The sequence below is a fragment of the Lepisma saccharinum genome, chromosome 13 (assembly GCF_977018435.1).
Source record: "Lepisma saccharinum chromosome 13, izLepSacc3.1, whole genome shotgun sequence".
NCBI lineage: Eukaryota > Metazoa > Arthropoda > Insecta > Zygentoma > Lepismatidae > Lepisma > Lepisma saccharinum.
This window is the reverse complement of record NC_139241.1, coordinates 83,795,551-83,813,977: the sequence shown is the minus strand read 5'-3', so window position 1 is coordinate 83,813,977 and position 18,427 is coordinate 83,795,551. Positions and strand designations below refer to the sequence as shown.

At 37.7% G+C, this 18,427-nt stretch overlaps 1 protein-coding gene across 1 annotated transcript in view; it reads left to right on the top strand.

Annotated features, from left to right (window-relative positions):
- Positions 1-17,323, top strand: part of LOC145997095 (uncharacterized) — a 28,769-nt gene extending 11,446 nt beyond the window's left edge. The window contains exons 3-4 of the mRNA XM_083133716.1: positions 9,103-9,333; positions 16,904-17,323. Coding sequence (XP_082989842.1) covers positions 9,103-9,324 — 222 coding nt within the window. The 3' untranslated portion in view covers positions 9,325-9,333; positions 16,904-17,323. The remainder of the gene's footprint in view (positions 1-9,102; positions 9,334-16,903) is intronic.
- Positions 17,324-18,427: the final 1,104 nt, after the last annotated feature.

Here is an 18,427-nt window from a genome sequence, read left to right as displayed (position 1 = left end):
CCTTGCACCAAATGGAGATAGCAATAGTAAATTTTCCTCTAAGCTACAGAAAATGTAGGGCATCCCCCCTTGATGATGATAATTGAGCTAGAATCTTCATGACTGAATTATGTATGTATAATTATTTAAGTAATGTACTTCATTAGCCCATAACGTCGGTTGGATGACATAACAACATATCTGAGTTTTTAAACTTTTCAGGAGAAGCAAAAAAGTTTTCACACACACTTTGGTAGATAGTTGTGAGAATACTATTTGCCCCCCAGCTGACTTAAGTTTCTGCAATAAAATAGTGTGGTTGAATGTTGCACGGTGTTGAGACACGTCGGTATGTGAAATTGTAATTATTAATTACTCAGAAATATCTTTGACATACACCATGCAAATTAGTATCAGCTGCAGCTGCACAATTTGGCAAATCTTTTTTAATCAAAATGTGAACAAAATCATACTTATAATATTTATGATGTTATTGTAAAACAAAAAGTGTAAAAATACTACATAACAATACCAGAATCTTGAGAGAGAATTTGGGTATATTACGTTAGCATCAAGAAAGAACCTTGTGGAATAGAGTGACCAGAAACACGTTGTTCGATGACAGATCAATTCAGTGGTTGAAATTTGCATATGTTTTTTGCAATCATTGTCTCGAACCACGGGAAAAGAACCAGCAAACATTCACAATAACTCCACAAACTTTTCGTGCGCTATCTTCACAGGTTCTTTGTTCAATGGAGGTGACATTCTTGCAGCTATTTCCTTAGTATTATATCTCTTAACTATGCTTTCTGTGGGATCCTCTTGCAGTAAACTTATTTTCATGTAGATAGTGTGTAATGATAGAATCAGTACATGAACCCTTTTTTTATTAGTTTTTATGCATGTTTAATATTTTGTCTTTTAATACCAGTGTAACTCCTTTCTTTATGCAGTTTTAAAATTAACGTACTAGAGGCTTGGCCTACGTGACTGCAAGCAAGTTTGCGGAAGTCTCTTAATTTTAAAATATTTCCCCTCCAAATCATTAAGGGGTGGAAATTTCCAGTTTGCCGGTCATTCTTCGGAGATCCTATATAAAGGAGCAGGCGGAATAGCGGGGATCGGCATTCCAACGTTTATTAGAGGGGAGACCTTGAAGGTTCTCTCGACGTCTGTATAGAGTGGCTGTAGCTAGCTTTCTGGCTAACGGCCGGTCATGCATAGGCAGTCCACGTAATTTATTTTGAATAGTTTGATGGCAGGCCAATGTTCAGTTCCTGGAAGATAATATTATTATTTTTAAAGAAACTTGTTTTCAATCCACTGAAACGAACCACTTCTTCGTATTTTGTATATATATTTAATCCACGAAATAAACAGTCCTTTATATTATTCTAACTGAAGGCCTGGGTATCATTGAGAAAAAGAACTGATTTTTTCCCTATATCCATGGTAAAAGTATAACGTTGTTCTGTATGGTAGCTATTCAATGTCTTTTAGTTCGATCGAACAGTTTTGATTGTGTAATGCAAACTATTTGATTGATTGATTTGGTGTTTTAAGTCCACTGTATGCACAGTAAGGCTAATTGGGACTGGACCTACAGTTTCAAGTTGGATCCGAACCACTATGTGCCTCCACCAGGTATCGAACCCGGGACCCCTTGATTACAAGGCGACGACGCTGCCACTGTGCCATTGGGCAGGCCCAATGCAAACTATTTGCCTGGGGAAGTAACGTAAGAACGTAACAGGCCGAGCCAAGGCAGGTTACCCTCCACAGAAGGAAATAAAAACTATTGCAAGTGTTTGGCTTGCTTCTCTGAAATCGTAGTTCTCGAATATCTTTCCAACTAAGCATAACACCATCATCATATTCTTTGTTTTGGTCAACACAACTGTCAGCATATACGTAAACTATTTTCTTCTTTTCTTGGTTCACTTTCATTAGATATTGGTAGAGGCATGTTGCTACCTCACACGATCCATGCTTGCTGACTCCTTCATGCTACAAGAAACAATGACAATTTTTGTGTCCAGTCATCTTTGTAGCTTTCATTATGTAACTTCTTACTTAGTTTTTATTCCCTCCTTTACGAGAAGCCATACTGGTGAACTGTCGACATCAAAATTTTCAGGATTTGTTGCAATGCTATCACGTATTAAAGAATTGTTCTTCTGCACTTTGTTTACCTCACATTTTGAATTGTCAATAAGCACCTGTTTCTTTGAAATGTCCAGCCACAGAGTGCATAGCAAAATGTAAAGAATTAAAAAGTTGTTTCAATAAAATTACAACATTGTTAAATACGTTAATGAACACCATTGCCGTCGAGTTGATATTGCCTAGAACATTTTTTCTGCAGCCGACAGAAGCGAAGAGGGAGGCCGTTCCGCTACCCTGAAGAGGCAACAACCGAGAAGAGGGCGCCAATGCAAGGAAAGAGCGGGGAAGGACTTTGGGGTTATTCATATGTCTGTTAAGGGGCCCTGTTGCCATTCAGATCTACTGGATCAGCCAGTGTTGTGACATTGGATTGGCAGAAAGGAGCTAAATCCCACCTAAAATAGGAATACCATTTCTGTTAAGCAACTAGAGGTAGACTGCAAAGCCAAGGCTGGATTGAAATACAACTGAGACTAGTTAGGTAATAGACGTAAATATAGTTCCTTGGTGCGATTCGTGATTTGGACAAACCTTGCTCCAAAATACTAAGTTGGCAACAGTAGTACGTACAGATGGGCTTCCCGTCCACAATGGAGCGGAGGGAGGTCTGTCGTCTGCTCAGTGCTCGCCACACAAATGTCAAACTGACTCGAGAAAAGTGTGGTTGTTCTTCTTCCCCTTCGCACCTCATTGCAAAGAAACACACAGATGAAGAATTGACAAGGGTCTACCATTATTCATTGAATTTTCGCAGTAACTGTCTCATGAGTGATAGTTCTTTCTAGGAGTGTTTGTGGCTAAATCACTGTGCTGATTGCAAAACAAGGATGAAATGAACAAATATCTAGCTCGAAGACATGTTTTGTTTACCGGTTGGAGGGGGAGGGCGTGATAACGTCTAGCAGGCATAATTGTTGTACTAATAGCCGGTAACACTTTTTAAAAAGTCACGCCAAGCCACTGTCCAGCCACTATCTTGAACGCAATGATTAGCAGAGCAAGATTTCACACCTGGTACATGAGGAGAAGACTCCATCCTTACAGCCTCTTGCTTCACATTGTTGCTATTTCCCTGGCTCACAGATGATCTTCAAATAATTCACTGTCGGTATCAAAGTCACTCTCATCCTGTTCTTGCATAGGGGATGATATCCCTTCCTCTTTGTCCAGCACCTGAAATCGAGGTATATCTTCATCAGGCAATACAGCAGATTCTTCCCTAACTGTTCCTATAACAGTCCCTTTGCACCGCTTCCTTTCTGGAGCCCAGAAAAAATTGTACAGATATCCCGGCTTCGATGTTCTTTTTCTTTCAGAGCACATGTAGTTCTATTGATGGAAAAATATTTCTTGAGTCATTTCAACAGAGTACTAAGATGCCCATCTTCTTCCTAAGGGGGGCTGGTTGCAAAATGATCAGGAGCAAGTTGAAAGCTTTGAGAATTTTTGATCGGATATTTCCTAATAGACCTTTCCAACATTGCTTATTTAATCTAAAGCTTTGATCCTTATGAAAAACTAAATATGCTGACCAAGGCAGTAATTTATTTTATTAAAAAACATAAACTAACGTAACGTTTCAACCTTCTAGCAAGGTCTTCTTCAGACTCTGTATCAAGTACAAAAGTAACCAGATACAACAAGAAGGGTAATATATATACACAAACATTACTCCCTCCAGACTATTTAGAAAGTTGTTTGGAACTTTCTAGCAGATGACTTTCACTTTCCAACTTTACTTTCACCTAAAAGGCTAAACACAATTACTTCCATATAGAATGTGGTTGGACTTTTTAATCTCACGCTCTTTTCCCTTCATTTTTCTTCCTTCTCCTCTCCTCTTTTTCTCTTGTCCTTTCCACTCTTTCCAACATCATTCCAAGATGTTGGAAAGAGTGGAAAGGACAAGAGAAAAAGAGGAGAGGAGAAGGAAGAAAAATGAAGGGAAAAGAGCGTGAGATTAAAAAGTCCAACCACATTCTATATGGAAGTAATTGTGTTTAGCCTTTTAGGTGAAAGTAAAGTTGGAAAGTGAAAGTCATCTGCTAGAAAGTTCCAAACAACTTTCTAAATAGTCTGGAGGGAGTAATGTTTGTGTATATATATTACCCTTCTTGTTGTATCTGGTTACTTTTGTACTTGATACAGAGTCTGAAGAAGACCTTGCTAGAAGGTTGAAACGTTACGTTAGTTTATGTTTTTTAATAAAATAAATTACTGCCTTGGTCAGCATATTTAGTTTTTCATAATCATGGAAACAAGGCTTAATGGAGTTATACTTTGATCCTTCTTCAGAAAGCTGTGCCAATATTGTTGAATTGTGATATTTTCGAATTATGAACAGTCCAATGTAAATACGGAGAAACTAGTACTCACTTTTATCCGCGAAGCTGTTTTTTCTTCTTTTTCGATTAATTTCAGTGGCCACTGCCACCATCCTCGTTGGAACTTGCTGCGCTGTTGCTTGGCGTGCGTCTTTTGTTCGTAGTTCTCTGGCTGCCGTTAGGTGCGCTGTGCATCTTGGTGCGTCGTCTGCTATTTCCGGGCGATAACTGCTGCAGTAGTGGAATCCAAGTATGGTGCGTTTGCCCGCTATCGATGTTTAGTTCGTGCGGGAAGTGCATTATGGCGTGCGTTTCCTTGATTTTGGTGTCTATGAGCGTGTGGGCAGTGTGTTTGACTCGAACCTTTTGAATTTTATGGCTATTGTATTTGATATGTCTAGCAAGACCAGTAGTGGGTTGGGCTTTTTTCGCATCTGCTAGGTGCTGTTGGATTCTTTCATTGACAGATCTGATGGACCTGCCGATGTAATGAGCCTTGCACTCACACTCAGCATCATATACACCTGGGTTGTCAAGGGGGGAGAGGAAGTACCGTTTGTGCTTGTTCAGTTTGTCAGTTATTTTGGAGTTGGGTTTGTGCGCTACTTTGATGCCAAATGGGAGAAGGGCTTTGGCTATGCGGTTGGAAGTGGTGGGATGGTAGGGGAAGGCAAACCATTTATATTGCTCGCTGGGGGTTGGTTGTGGCTGGGTTGCTTGTGGATGGGTTGATTGTGGTAGGTTGATTGTGCTAGAGCCATCCCCCTAAGCAAAAAGCCAATGTGTGGCTAAACTTTTATCGAAGAGCCTTCTCCTACTGTGGCAAAGAAGAGGATCTACGAGAGGAGATAGCCACCATCACAGAAATAGCCCTGAAGCATGGCTACACTGAATCACAACTCTCCACTTGGTGCAGTAAGGCGGAAATACAGGTCAGACACCCTAACCTACCACAATCAACCCATCCACAAGCAACCCAGCCACAACCAACCCCCAGCGAGCAATATAAATGGTTTGCCTTCCCCTACCATCCCACCACTTCCAACCGCATAGCCAAAGCCCTTCTCCCATTTGGCATCAAAGTAGCGCACAAACCCAACTCCAAAATAACTGACAAACTGAACAAGCACAAACGGTACTTCCTCTCCCCCCTTGACAACCCAGGTGTATATGATGCTGAGTGTGAGTGCAAGGCTCATTACATCGGCAGGTCCATCAGATCTGTCAATGAAAGAATCCAACAGCACCTAGCAGATGCGAAAAAAGCCCAACCCACTACTGGTCTTGCTAGACATATCAAATACAATAGCCATAAAATTCAAAAGGTTCGAGTCAAACACACTGCCCACACGCTCATAGACACCAAAATCAAGGAAACGCACGCCATAATGCACTTCCCGCACGAACTAAACATCGATAGCGGGCAAACGCACCATACTTGGATTCCACTACTGCAGCAGTTATCGCCCGGAAATAGCAGACGACGTACCAAGACGCACAGCGCACCTAACGGCAGCCAGAGAACTACGAACAAAAGACGCACGCCAAGCAACAGCGCAGCAAGTTCCAACGAGGATGGTGGCAGTGGCCACTGAAATTAATCGAAAAAGAAGAAAAAACAGCTTCGCGGATAAAAGTGAGTACTAGTTTCTCCGTATTTATATACTACCGCGTCTCTCTTTTCCCAATCATGAAAGTCCAATGTATTTCTGAATTTTCTGACATTGCTTCAAGTAAAGGTATCAAATAATGTTCATTTTAGCTCTTGCTTTCATTACCCTTTGTCAGGCTGTGCTGCTATTGTCAGATTGTGACCGCAGATTTGTAAACATTGAAAATACATTTCTGCATTACTTTCTTTTTCTTTTTTTGTGTTTTTTTTTCTCCAATTGTTTCATTTTGCTGCTGTAACCAACTTGTGGCATAGTTTAGAATTTACTTTGTCTGACATAATGACGTAAGTCAAAATAGGCCACTATGTAGTACCAAATTATTTAACAAATTTAGATACGTTCACACGCTCAACCATTTACATTGGAATATAATTTTTGGTCATTTCAACAGGATTGAGTCACTTTAAAGTCATGTTTACATGTATAAGTAAGAAGAATTGTGCTTGAAACGTGAGGTAAATTACACTGATAAACAATGAAATACTCCTTTAAATAAAAATAAGTGATCTTTATGTATTCAGATGTGCTGATAACGAATATCGCATCCGTTTTCGTGTATCACCTACGTTTTTTGCAGAACACCCAAATTTTATAGTTTTATGGTTTCAGGTCTCCGCACCCTGCTCCGCTTCCGGCTTAACGTTTGGTTCCTAGCAAATGGATAAGAACTTTTCAGTGACCTTGTGTTTATGACTGGCACTTAATATATAGTGGAGGAAACATCTGGCAGTAGAGAAATTTCCTGTTTCCCTGTTAAAATTTGTTCTTTTGTGGGTTAGTCGAGTCTTAACTTCATTTCCGATAACTTCGCGAGTAGCCTTTGCAAGTAGCTGTATTTCATGTTTGTGTATGTTCGTGAAATTGTGAATGTAATATTGTATAGTGAAGTGAAGTGTAAGTTGTATTTTAACAAAACGATAAGAGCATTCACAATTGTTTCTTTAAAGAAATATATTATAAGTCAATTAATGAGTTCGCCATGTCACGCAAATGTGTGAATAACCCGAACTTGTTTTGTTATGTTTGCGGGGAATTTACTCCGAAGTCACAGAGAAATACTATCACTCCTATAGTGAAAAAAGCATATGAGTTGTATTTTGGAAGTAAAGTAGACGAGGGAAAAAGCTGGGCATCAGGTAAAATTTGTTGTAATTGTTCGAGAACTTTACGTGGTTGGCTTAATGGCACTCACAAATCAATGCCCTTCGGAAACCCTGTAATATGGACAGAACAGAAAGATCATACTACGGATTGTTACTTCTGTTTAACAAACATAGTGGGATATAGTTCTAAATCAAAACATTCTATATTTTATCCTGATGTTTCAGCCAAGAAACCTACGAGTCATGATTTTATACCAATTCCTAAGCCTCCTAAAGAATGGACAGTGGATGAAACAGAACCAAGCAGTGCTTCTCCAGATGACGAACCTGGACCCTCATATTCAAACACCGATCCAAATTTTCCTGATCCAAATATACCTCACTTTATTTCCCAATCCGAACTAAACGATCTAGTCAGAGACCTCAACCTTTCTAAAATTCAAGCGGAATTATTAGGTTCTCGTCTCAGAGGGTGGAATTTATTACAAGATGGTATTAAGGTGTCATATCGGAAACGCCAACAATCACGGACACATTTTTTTCTGTTAGTAATGAGTTAACTTACTGCAATGATGTAGAAGGCCTTCCGCAAGAACTTGGAAGGAGTCACAACCCAAACGAGTGGAGACTTATATTTAGATTCATCTAAGAATAGTTTAAAAGTAGTATTGTTGCATAATGGGAATATATACCCATCAGTACCCCTTGCCGCCTATTCTTCCACCATGAAGGAAACATATGAAAGTATGGATACAATATTAAAAGTGATAAATTATGAAAAATATGGTTGGCAGATATGCGGAGACCTCAAAATGATTGGTATACTGTTAGGCATGCAATCTGGGTTTACAAAATTTTGTTGCTTTCTTTGCGAATGGGACAGCTGGGCAGAAGATAAACATTACAACATTGTGGATTGGCCCATATGAAAAAACTTAAGTCCTAGAGAGAAGAGTGTTAGGAATCATCCTCTACTTGAGAAAGACCAGATTTTGTTACCACCGTTGGATATAAAGTTAGGGCTGATGAAAAATTTTGTTAAGGCTTTGGATAAACACTGTGAGGGTTTTGGGTACTTGAGAAAAACATTTCCTAAACTCAGTGATAGTAAGTTAAAAGAAGGCATATTTATTGGGCTGCAAATCCGTGAGATCATTCATGATGACAACTTTGTGGAATTGCTAACAGAAAAAGAGAAATGCGCATGGTTAGCTTTCAGACAAGTATGCTGTAATTTTCTTGGAAATGTGAAAGCTGACAACTACAAGGAACTTGTTAAGAACTTGTTGAAGTGGTATCAGCACATGGGGTGCAATATGTCCTTGAAAATTCAACTTTTTACATTCGCATTTGGACTTTTTCCCCCTTAACTTGGGCGCGGTTAGTGACGAATGCGGCGAGAGATTTCACCAGGATATTTCTGTCACGGAGAAACGATATGCAGGAAAATCGGTACAGACCATATTAGCAGACTATAGTTGGAACCTCAAGGAAGAGGTTTCTGGTGGCAGTTACAAACGGCAGAGTTCAAGAAAGAAATTTTGAAAATGCGAGTAAAAATGTGTTTTTTTCCATTTTTTTTTGCATGAAATTTCTTCATTGAACAGTCAAAATCGGTCCTATGTATATTTTTTATTTTTTTTATATTTCCTAGTTATTCACTTCAATATTTAAATCTTATTTCATGAGCAAACAAACAAAAAATGAAAATCCAGGGAAAACGATAGGTGATACAGCATTTCTACTTTCAGATTTGGATTCAGCGGGGTCGAATTATAAATAATCACCTATTTTCGTTCAAAGGAGCAAAAAAAAGTTTGAATTTGTTCATCAGTGTTATTTTTACATTTCCAGGAGAAAGACTCAAATGCCGCTGGGCCAAGCCACCTATCCCAACCGTATGAAGATGAAGGTGAGGTGAATATGGAGTGTGAAGAAGAGGAGGAGGAGTTAGATGAGGAAGTGGAAGAGGAGGAGGAAGAAGTGTTGGAGGAAGCAGAAGAAGAAGAAGAGGAGGAAGAAGAGGCTGTGGAGCAAAATACCAGTGCATCTATTGTAAATTGTGATACACACTAGTACTCCACGGTAAGCGAGTAATATTACCACTACACACACTTCCATGCTGGAGTGGTTAGCACAGGACACCAGGAGCTCCAGGTTTGAATTTCAGCCTGGGTGTTCTTTACGACTGTTCCTTCATCGCATCATCACTCGTCTTCATCGTCGTGATTAGCCAAAAGTGCCAGAAAAGCTAAGTAAAATAAACCAAATCAATCAACCAATTTCAAATTTGATTTGATTTGATTTTTGTTGTTTAGCATCACTTTTTGCCAATCTTCATTATGAGCATGAGTGATGATATGATGAAATTGATGAAGGGACACTCACAAAGAGCACTCGTGCACAGACCAGGACACCTGGCATCGTAGTATGCTGTGCTATCCACTCTGCCACGGAGGCCAGCCACTTTCTAATGTACAAATATAGACCCAATAATTATATCAGAAATAGTATTGACAAGAATGCAATATGTAAACTGATTTTAATATTCAATTTCATATCTTTGAATATTTAATAAAATATGGCATAGTCTTCTTAAGCGCCGCGTCAGGTTAACTTTGCAGCAGGTTCTCGCATATGTAGATCCAAACGTGCGTGCAGAATATAGTTCCGCTGAGACAGCTTCTATTCTGACACAACTGCACACTTGCAAGAAAACAGTTATTTAATTTGTAATATACAGACAAAATAATACATCCATTAGCAGGTATGGACTTGATCAGTTGCAATCACTGTGCGGACGAACTTGAATCCGCAGATTCGCCAACTGGGATGTCTATTGCACTGAAGAATCGCTGAAGCTCAAAATGTAGTCGAGCGAGACTGAATACGTTGCAGAGCGCGTGGAATCCGTGATACCAGTGTTTTTCCATCCCACTATTTTAACCCTATGTTTATCGTGATTCATTGCTAATCATGCTATACAAAAGTGAGAATGGCTGAATAGAGGTCTTCTGTTCAGCGCTCGGTTTTGCCTGAGTGTTATTATGGGCATCATCCGAAGGAAAAAGCTCTTCAAATCCAAGCAAGTTGTTTTAAATGCATATTCCTCCTTACGGCAAAAATTCCAAAATAAAATAGGGCGTGAGGTGATTTGCGGTTTGAGTTTAGGAGGAGGAAACTATTGTTTGTTTGTTTGACTACAAAGTAATCTCCGCGGTATTAAAGATATCGCCACGAGAAGAAACATGTTTATTATTTGGATGAGACATGCGTCGATGGGGGTGGGGGAGGGGGCATACATTGAATCAAGCGTGGGAGGATACCACCGTGCAAAACTACTGCCAGGACTGAAGCAACCGACGGGGAAAGGGAGAGGCTTATTGTTTCACACACTGGTGGCAATGAAGGCTTTGTTGAAGACTCATGTTGTTTACTGTTCCGTGCAAAGAAAGGGAAGGTTGGTTATCACCAAGAAATGGACAGACTAAGATGTGAATCCTGGTTTGGTGAAGTGATTCGTAAATTGAAGCCAAACAGAGTAACAGAGACAATGTACTGCATTGTTATATATAATATCACCAATAACAAATCATGCTTTTTTGGTGGTATAACTTGAAGTGTGTATGTCTTATAGTAACGGATGTATTGCGAAAGAAGCAACCAAGTTTTTCATTAATATATTTCTTTCTAAACTAAAAACAATAACTCGCCATTAAATTCAAGACGGGCCTGTCATAGTTTTTTCTTTTGCATGCTCGTGCACATGCCCTCATGTTTCGAAGATATTTCGGGATTAATATTAAGTAATGACACATTTATTACATAATCTATGCACAGGAAGTACTTTAAAAATTGTATGGTCCAGGAGACAAAACGAAGCAAATATACATTCTGCTTGACATACATGTGCGGGTTGTGGTGTGTAGTGCGGTTGGCAATACTGTGGATTTTCTCAGTGTCTGCGATGTAAACACGGTTGAGGCAAGACTGGCACGGAAGATTCTGAGCTTAGTTCTCTTGTAGGGGAAGAGGGACACTTACGAATAGGCCTCACATGGCAAATGTCATAGCAGTGGTGCAAGACTAAGAGAATGGTTGAACCGTATTCATTCAGTGCCTTTTGATGTCTCTATGATATGGATTGAACCAAGGGACCACGTGGACAGATTGTTATTTTTGTCGCACTGTAATGCGTGGCTATTTCTAAAAGAATAAAAGCATGCATATATGCTGATGTGCCCTTCACATTGGTTGGTAGCACATAGTGAGGGATTCCCAATTCCTAAATCACTATCCACCACAGTGGAATTGAACATTTCCTGTGACCAGGAGGGTTCTTCCAAATATAAAAGATAGTGTTAGATAGAAAAATATAGGTAGGTTGCTTTCTTGCACCATAAATCTTTTATTTCATCTGGAAATCAATTGAATAACATCGCCAGATGACTGCACACCTGGTACTTGACTCTGACACGACCAATGTTGCCAGTACACTTCGTAATTTAAAAGAAAACAACATATTTTTATAAATATGGCATAATCAATCCTATAAATCGTCTGCAATGCACAGCATTACTCCCACATCCCCAAATGTGCCTTTATTGAATGGTGCTACATGCACGGGCAACTTTACCCTTTTTTTTCCTTTTTATGCATAGAATGCATAAATATGTATCGTTCTTTTATCAATTCAATAAATACCCATTGAGACCATGGACACACATCAAAAATTGTTTCAAGCGACTCCATATCTGTCTTTTATCCATGTTTTTATTTCCTTCATACAGCATATTTTTTACACCGTAAAAGCTTTTATTCCACACTGAACATTCATGCAGAGAATTATTTTCATGTTTAATGTTATAGAATATCCATATAAATAAAGTTAATAACTAATACAAGGTTCATGTCTTATCGTTTTTTGTACAAAAGTTAAGAACGTTCAAAGTCTCTGTTCCGTGACTTTTGGGACACCCTGTATGTCTTGGAAATGTGACGTTATACACAAATTTTCAGACCTTCTCTGAATTCCTCGCACCAAAATTAGTAAAGAACACGTTATTTCATCCAGGATACAGAAAAAAGTTGAAATTTGTTCCCTAGTGTTATTAGAAAGAAACAACAATGACTTTCTTAGTCGAATTTTGTATTGCAGCTTACAAACATGACATTACTAGCTGAATGAATATGATCTAGTAAAATTAAATTTGTGTTTAATGTTTTTTACAAGTAATTAATATTATAATTGTTGATTATGATATATTGGATATTTTGAATAAACGGACATATTATAAGTGGTTCATATAGTGATGAAGATAGTGATAAGTGCTTCAGTTACATAATATGTAAGGACATGCATATTCAGTTTTTGAAGAAAACACGACATGTGAAATAACACTTTGTAGTGTTAATCAATTTTTCATGTTTTTGAAAAGTATGAGGTCAATTTGCTACCATGTTTGGTCCGAAATGATGCAAAATTAACTACAGAATGTGAAATAAACTCTCAAACACGAAATTTAGGGTTTACTTACCGACGGGACACAAGTCTGAATTATCCTGTGTGTTCTGAAAAATCACAGAAAATTGATTGATTCTGATGTAAATATTTGAGAAACAAAAATGGACTCCTTTGTACAGAAATAACTCAATACTCTCATAATTGTATAAATGTTCTATTAGAAGTGAAACTTTAATTTTGTGTAATATGTATAGTTTTAAAATGAAAATTAGGGTTATGATCGGGTCAAGAAAGTGTGGGGTGTTACCCCCACACCCCCTATATGCCTTGATGGCATGGTGCTAAGCACAGGGGAGCAAAAAAAGAAAATATTCCCCATTTTAACACCGAAATGTCAATTTATATACAGCTCGAATTGAAATATGCCCAGTTTTTGTACTGAAATCTTAATATTTTTTTTTTGTTCACCGGAAATCATCCTCATTCTTCGCCGTTTCCTGCCTCTGGCTGGGTTCGCATAGAAGTCAAGCCTCTCCTTTTTTTCCTGGTCTTCCATCACTCCTCTCTTTCCACGGTGTTCCAATCTTGCCCTCTTCTCCTAACACTCTCTCTCAGTCTCCCTCTTGGCCTTATTCCCACTCCTTGTGCATTGTAAGCTATTACTAGTAGCCTTTCTGCATCCATCCTCTTCATGTATCCAAACCACCTCATCTGTACCTGATCTATTCTGTCTGTGTATTTTTTTTCTGACTTTGCGTAGTAATATTTTTAAGTAGCTACTGCTTCAGCACAATTCATCAGAGTATCATGGTTTATACGTCTTTCTCTTCAGAATAAAACAGGCTTTCAAATGGTACCACGCACATGTGTACATCAAGTATAAGGAAAGGGAATTCGGGAAATTTCCCTCCGAAAAATCTTTTTTGGTAACTTTGGGGCCCTCTGGACTGGCCCTGGATGTAGTTACCCGATTGTAATCTACCTTGAAAAATACTATGGTCTATACATAATGCATCCGCCAAGTTTCATTGCATTATCTTCAATAGGGATGAGGGATAAGGGAAAAAATATTTTGCAATCCTGTTTGACAATACTATTAGATAGTATTAGAAACTCACAAACTCAAAAACCAAAAATAAATCACCAACAATTCAAATAACACAACACCAAAAAAAATGTACAAAAAGCAACTGAATAAACGACTCACATTTGCACTATGTCAGCATAACACAAAAACAGTTTACTTTCCTCTGAACTTCTTCTTCTTCTTCTTTGTCGGCACTGAAATCGTGACTAAATAAAAGGTCATTGTTTCTTCAATAGCAAAACATATGTTTCACCAACAAAAACATATTTTTCCGTTGAACACAGGTTACTTCAGTCAGAGATGTTCGTGGGTGTAATATTACACCCAACACAGAATAAGCTATAGTGACCAAGGGCGTAATATTATGCTGAACACAGGGAAGGGGTTAATCCTCACAAATATGTTGTTTGAATATTTAGCTGCAATCCATCGACAGACATAATCGCAAAAAGTTATAGTATTTTTATTATGTCTAATTTAAGAATAAAATATGCTCATAGTGCATCATCTGACCATCATTCCTTTAGTTTCTACTTTCCTCATATTTTGTTCTAAAATAACAGAATGATCCTTCACTAGGTTATACTGCAGCATTGTCCGCAAAAATTAACACAAGTTTATAAAAATAAGTGTCGAGGCCTATGCATTATGCAGGCAACTAAGGTTTTCTGTTACCAAAATTGGAAGCTCTGTTTGAGCGTGGTATATTTGCATTTTGGCAAATTTCTATATAAGTTGCAAAAACTAGTCTAAATACATGAAATGTAGTACGACAATAAATAACTCTGCCAGCAGTGGTAAACTCATCGTTACCTTCTGCCCACTGTTGGAGCAATGTGCTGTTACTTCTTCTGCATTTATTGTCACTTCTGCAGCACATACACAGATTTATCAAGATGCCACATTAACAGATAAACCTCAAATAATGCAACCCCAGTGTTGGTGTTGGAATGTACAAATGAACTCTCATATTTGAAAGGTCGTTTTTTGATGAAAGGGCGGGTTTTCTCTATCTTCGCAAGCAGATCACCTGCAACACTGCGAGATGAGTTTTGGAATGTCCTTGACCCGACTAGTGCCCAAGATCAGACGAAGTATGCTATTTTTTAATACTGACACAAAGAATGGGGAAAATGAAGCAGACAAACTTGAAACGAACAATTACATGAAAATTGCTCACAAATTCCCAATATATGCAAATTTTATGCACGTTAAGCAAAAATATGCACTAACGTCCAAAGTATGCATTTATATGCACTATAAAACTTTACCGATAAATCCATTGAATTTTTCTTTAAAAAAAATATGCAAAAATCCACCCACCTAGTAATGACCAAAGAGTCATACATAAAAATTCGTTGTTTTAAATTTTACGTATAGCGTGGCATTATTTGATTGCGGAAAAGCAACATTAATACGCAGTGCTCGAAAAATTTTCTTCAATGCTAGGTGCCAGCTCTGAAAATCAGGCGCCAAGAAACCACCTACTAGCAATTGTGCATACTACAGTTTGTTTCAAAAGGCATGCAATTCAAACTTTGAAAATGTATATCATGAAAATCATAAGAGATATTTACACCGGGTTTTCTGTACTAAACTAAACCTGTAGGCTATCACTGGGTTCATAAATTTATGTTAGCATCTATCTAAATAAAAGCAATTACATTATTTAAAAAAAACATTGTTAATTTGCTGAAAACATCTGAGAACTGATTTTCAACAATAAATACCAACTCTTAAACAATTTGTGGGATCATTTGTTGGTGTTTGACTGGTTGTAAAACAGTTGCTTTGTGAGGTACAGCAGAAGCAGGGCATTTTTATTGGAAAACCTCTTCCACATGAGTGTAAGAATGAGTAGTAAAATACTGTTCAACAATGCACATGCACTGCTCCAATGAATACGCCAAGCTGAATCAATTAAAAAAATAGGTACAGTAGAGGCGAAAGTGAGCGAAGAGAATTCAATGTAACCAGGGGCAGCCTAGGATTCTCTCAGAGAGTCCAATTTCTGCACAAAATCTTGATTTTTCACATAAATGTATAGCCAATACTTAGGCATATGTTGCATGCGACTGTTGGCAATATTTCGACCTGCTAGTGTTGTCATATACGGAGATATGTCCCAAGAATGACACTTTTCACGTACCCATAAAATCGCCAGGCAAAAATTCATCAAATGTTGCACATGACCAATACGCAAATGACACACTGACATGGCATCAGTCATCAAATGTCTAATTATGACCCTTCGATAATTTGTTACATATTTTTCTTACTCAGAAGTTCATTTCTGGAAAAAATTGAATACTGCTTTCCATCAGTTATTAATTTATATAATTTTCTGTACGGAATGAACTGATAATTTTAAGCATTGAAAAAGATCTCAATGGATGAGGCTTTATAATGCAGAAAACCCGGTGTAAATATCTCTTACAGTTTTCGTGATATACATTTCCAAAGTTTGGGTTGTGCGACTTTTTAAACACACAGTATAAGATGCTAAGCATCACGGTATTCAAAACATCGCTAAATTATTTGAGAAAGCAGGAAACGGGGTGTTGGAGGACAAAGGGTAAGAAATTGTTACTGACTCTATGGAATGTTCACAACGTTAAAAAAAAAAAATTGCTAACTTACGCTGTACTGCAATTTGAACTTAGAATCCTCAAAATTTCATTCATATTACAGCAAAAGATCACAGTCGCCAGTCTGAAATTTTTAGTCACCATGGCAACCGGAATTTTTCGACCCCTGGTAATACGTAAACTAAAACAAACAATCTAAAGCACTTGTTAACATCTTAACACTTCACAAACAGAAGCAAACTGGACACCAGCTCTTTCGATACTGAAGCACTGGTGTCGAGTGGCAAGTCAGTGTACAACTGTGGGTCTAAATGCTGGCACATGCGCTCTCACCACCTGGCATGCTGGCTGCCGCTCCGCAGACAAGTCATCCGTGAGACTCCCTGTAGTTACAACAGAAGAAATATCAAATTGCAATTCCGAACACTGGTATATCCTTTGTGTATAAATAGAAAAGTAATATATTATGCGTCAATTATGTAATAACATGTATTGATGGTCTATTTTTCCTTTCAGGTAGTCGATACCAAAATCGGGTAACACAAACCGCCTTGCCATTGCTAAGAATCGGCAAAAGTTCTTTCGGAACAGTTCCATTCAGTGTACAGATCATGACTGGAGGCTTTTAGGATTGAATTGACGGCCCTTCTACTTTTCAAGACAGTGTATGTGGTTGATTGTTGTGTGATGAATGGGGTGAATGTGTGCGGAAGAGTAAATTTCAAGCGAATGAATGCAATAGTACCGATAACAACACTGATAATGATGCTTAAATTTTTCTGTTCCTTTTTTCCTGCCTATATATATATATATATATATATATATATTCCATCTATATGTAAAGTAGTTAACTTATATTATGTATTATGTGGAATGTATTCTCTTCATAAGTCTTGTACAGGTTTATGGATGCTAATAAACTAACATAGAAATGCTTTGAAAGTGTCTTTTTATTGAGTTCATCACATTAATTTTTATAGGGTTCACCTCTGTAATGGATTGTAAATATGGTCACGGTGATTCCATTGAATTGTCTGTTCACTTCACGAATTGTGAAGTTATTTGTTAACTCGTACAATACAGCTAAATCTGTTGACAGTTGATATCAACCATGTATATTCTATATACGGTGTGTTCCAAAAGTCTCCATACATGAGAATAACATTATTTCTTTGCAAGTGAGACGCAAAAATACCACTGTCTCATGCCCAGCGCATCCACCTGAATAAATTTAATGGCAGAAATGCATTGACTTGCGCCTGGCTCTTGAAGGTCACCACATCGAGCACATTGTGACATTTAAATTCGAAAGTGACATTCCCTATGTATGGGGACTTTTGGGACACCTTGAATGCGTAGTGTACAAGCTAACTGTAGTTTCACCAGCATTAAAGAGAACAAAAGTTGGTATTTCTGTTCAGTGCTCACTTCGAATTGTGTCATTGTTGGTGTTTCATTAAATCATTTTTTTTCTTGATATAAGCTACACTATCTGTTAATTCACCCTAATAAATTCGTTTCATTTTTCCTTTCATGGCGAAATCCATCGCGAACAAAAATTATAAATACTTAACACATTCGGGTCTGGCCTCATAATACAGCATTGTTACCTTCTGGTCTTTGGTTGTTTTTCAAAAAATCATAGGAGAAATATTTTTAATTTGTTTTTATCAAACCACATATTTCTTAAATCTACAAAACTTCCTCTTTTCAATGAACAAAAATTTGTTACATTTTATTTTCATTTTCAGACGTTTTTTAATATTTTTTTCAGCAATGTTTTGTGAAGAAGAAAAAAGTAGAACATTGTAACAAATGTTAATATAGAGAAAATTTAATTTCGTAATCTTAAAATTTCAATAATTAACTACATAAACTATCAATACATCTTTTGAATCTTGCATAAGAATAGTTCTTATGTGCACATAACAAAAAATAATTACAAATTACAAGTAATTATTTTTTATATGAAAAAGTGGCTGCAGGACAGGACCAGACGATGTATCAGTTGGTTCTGCGTCATCTGTAAAAATTAAAGAA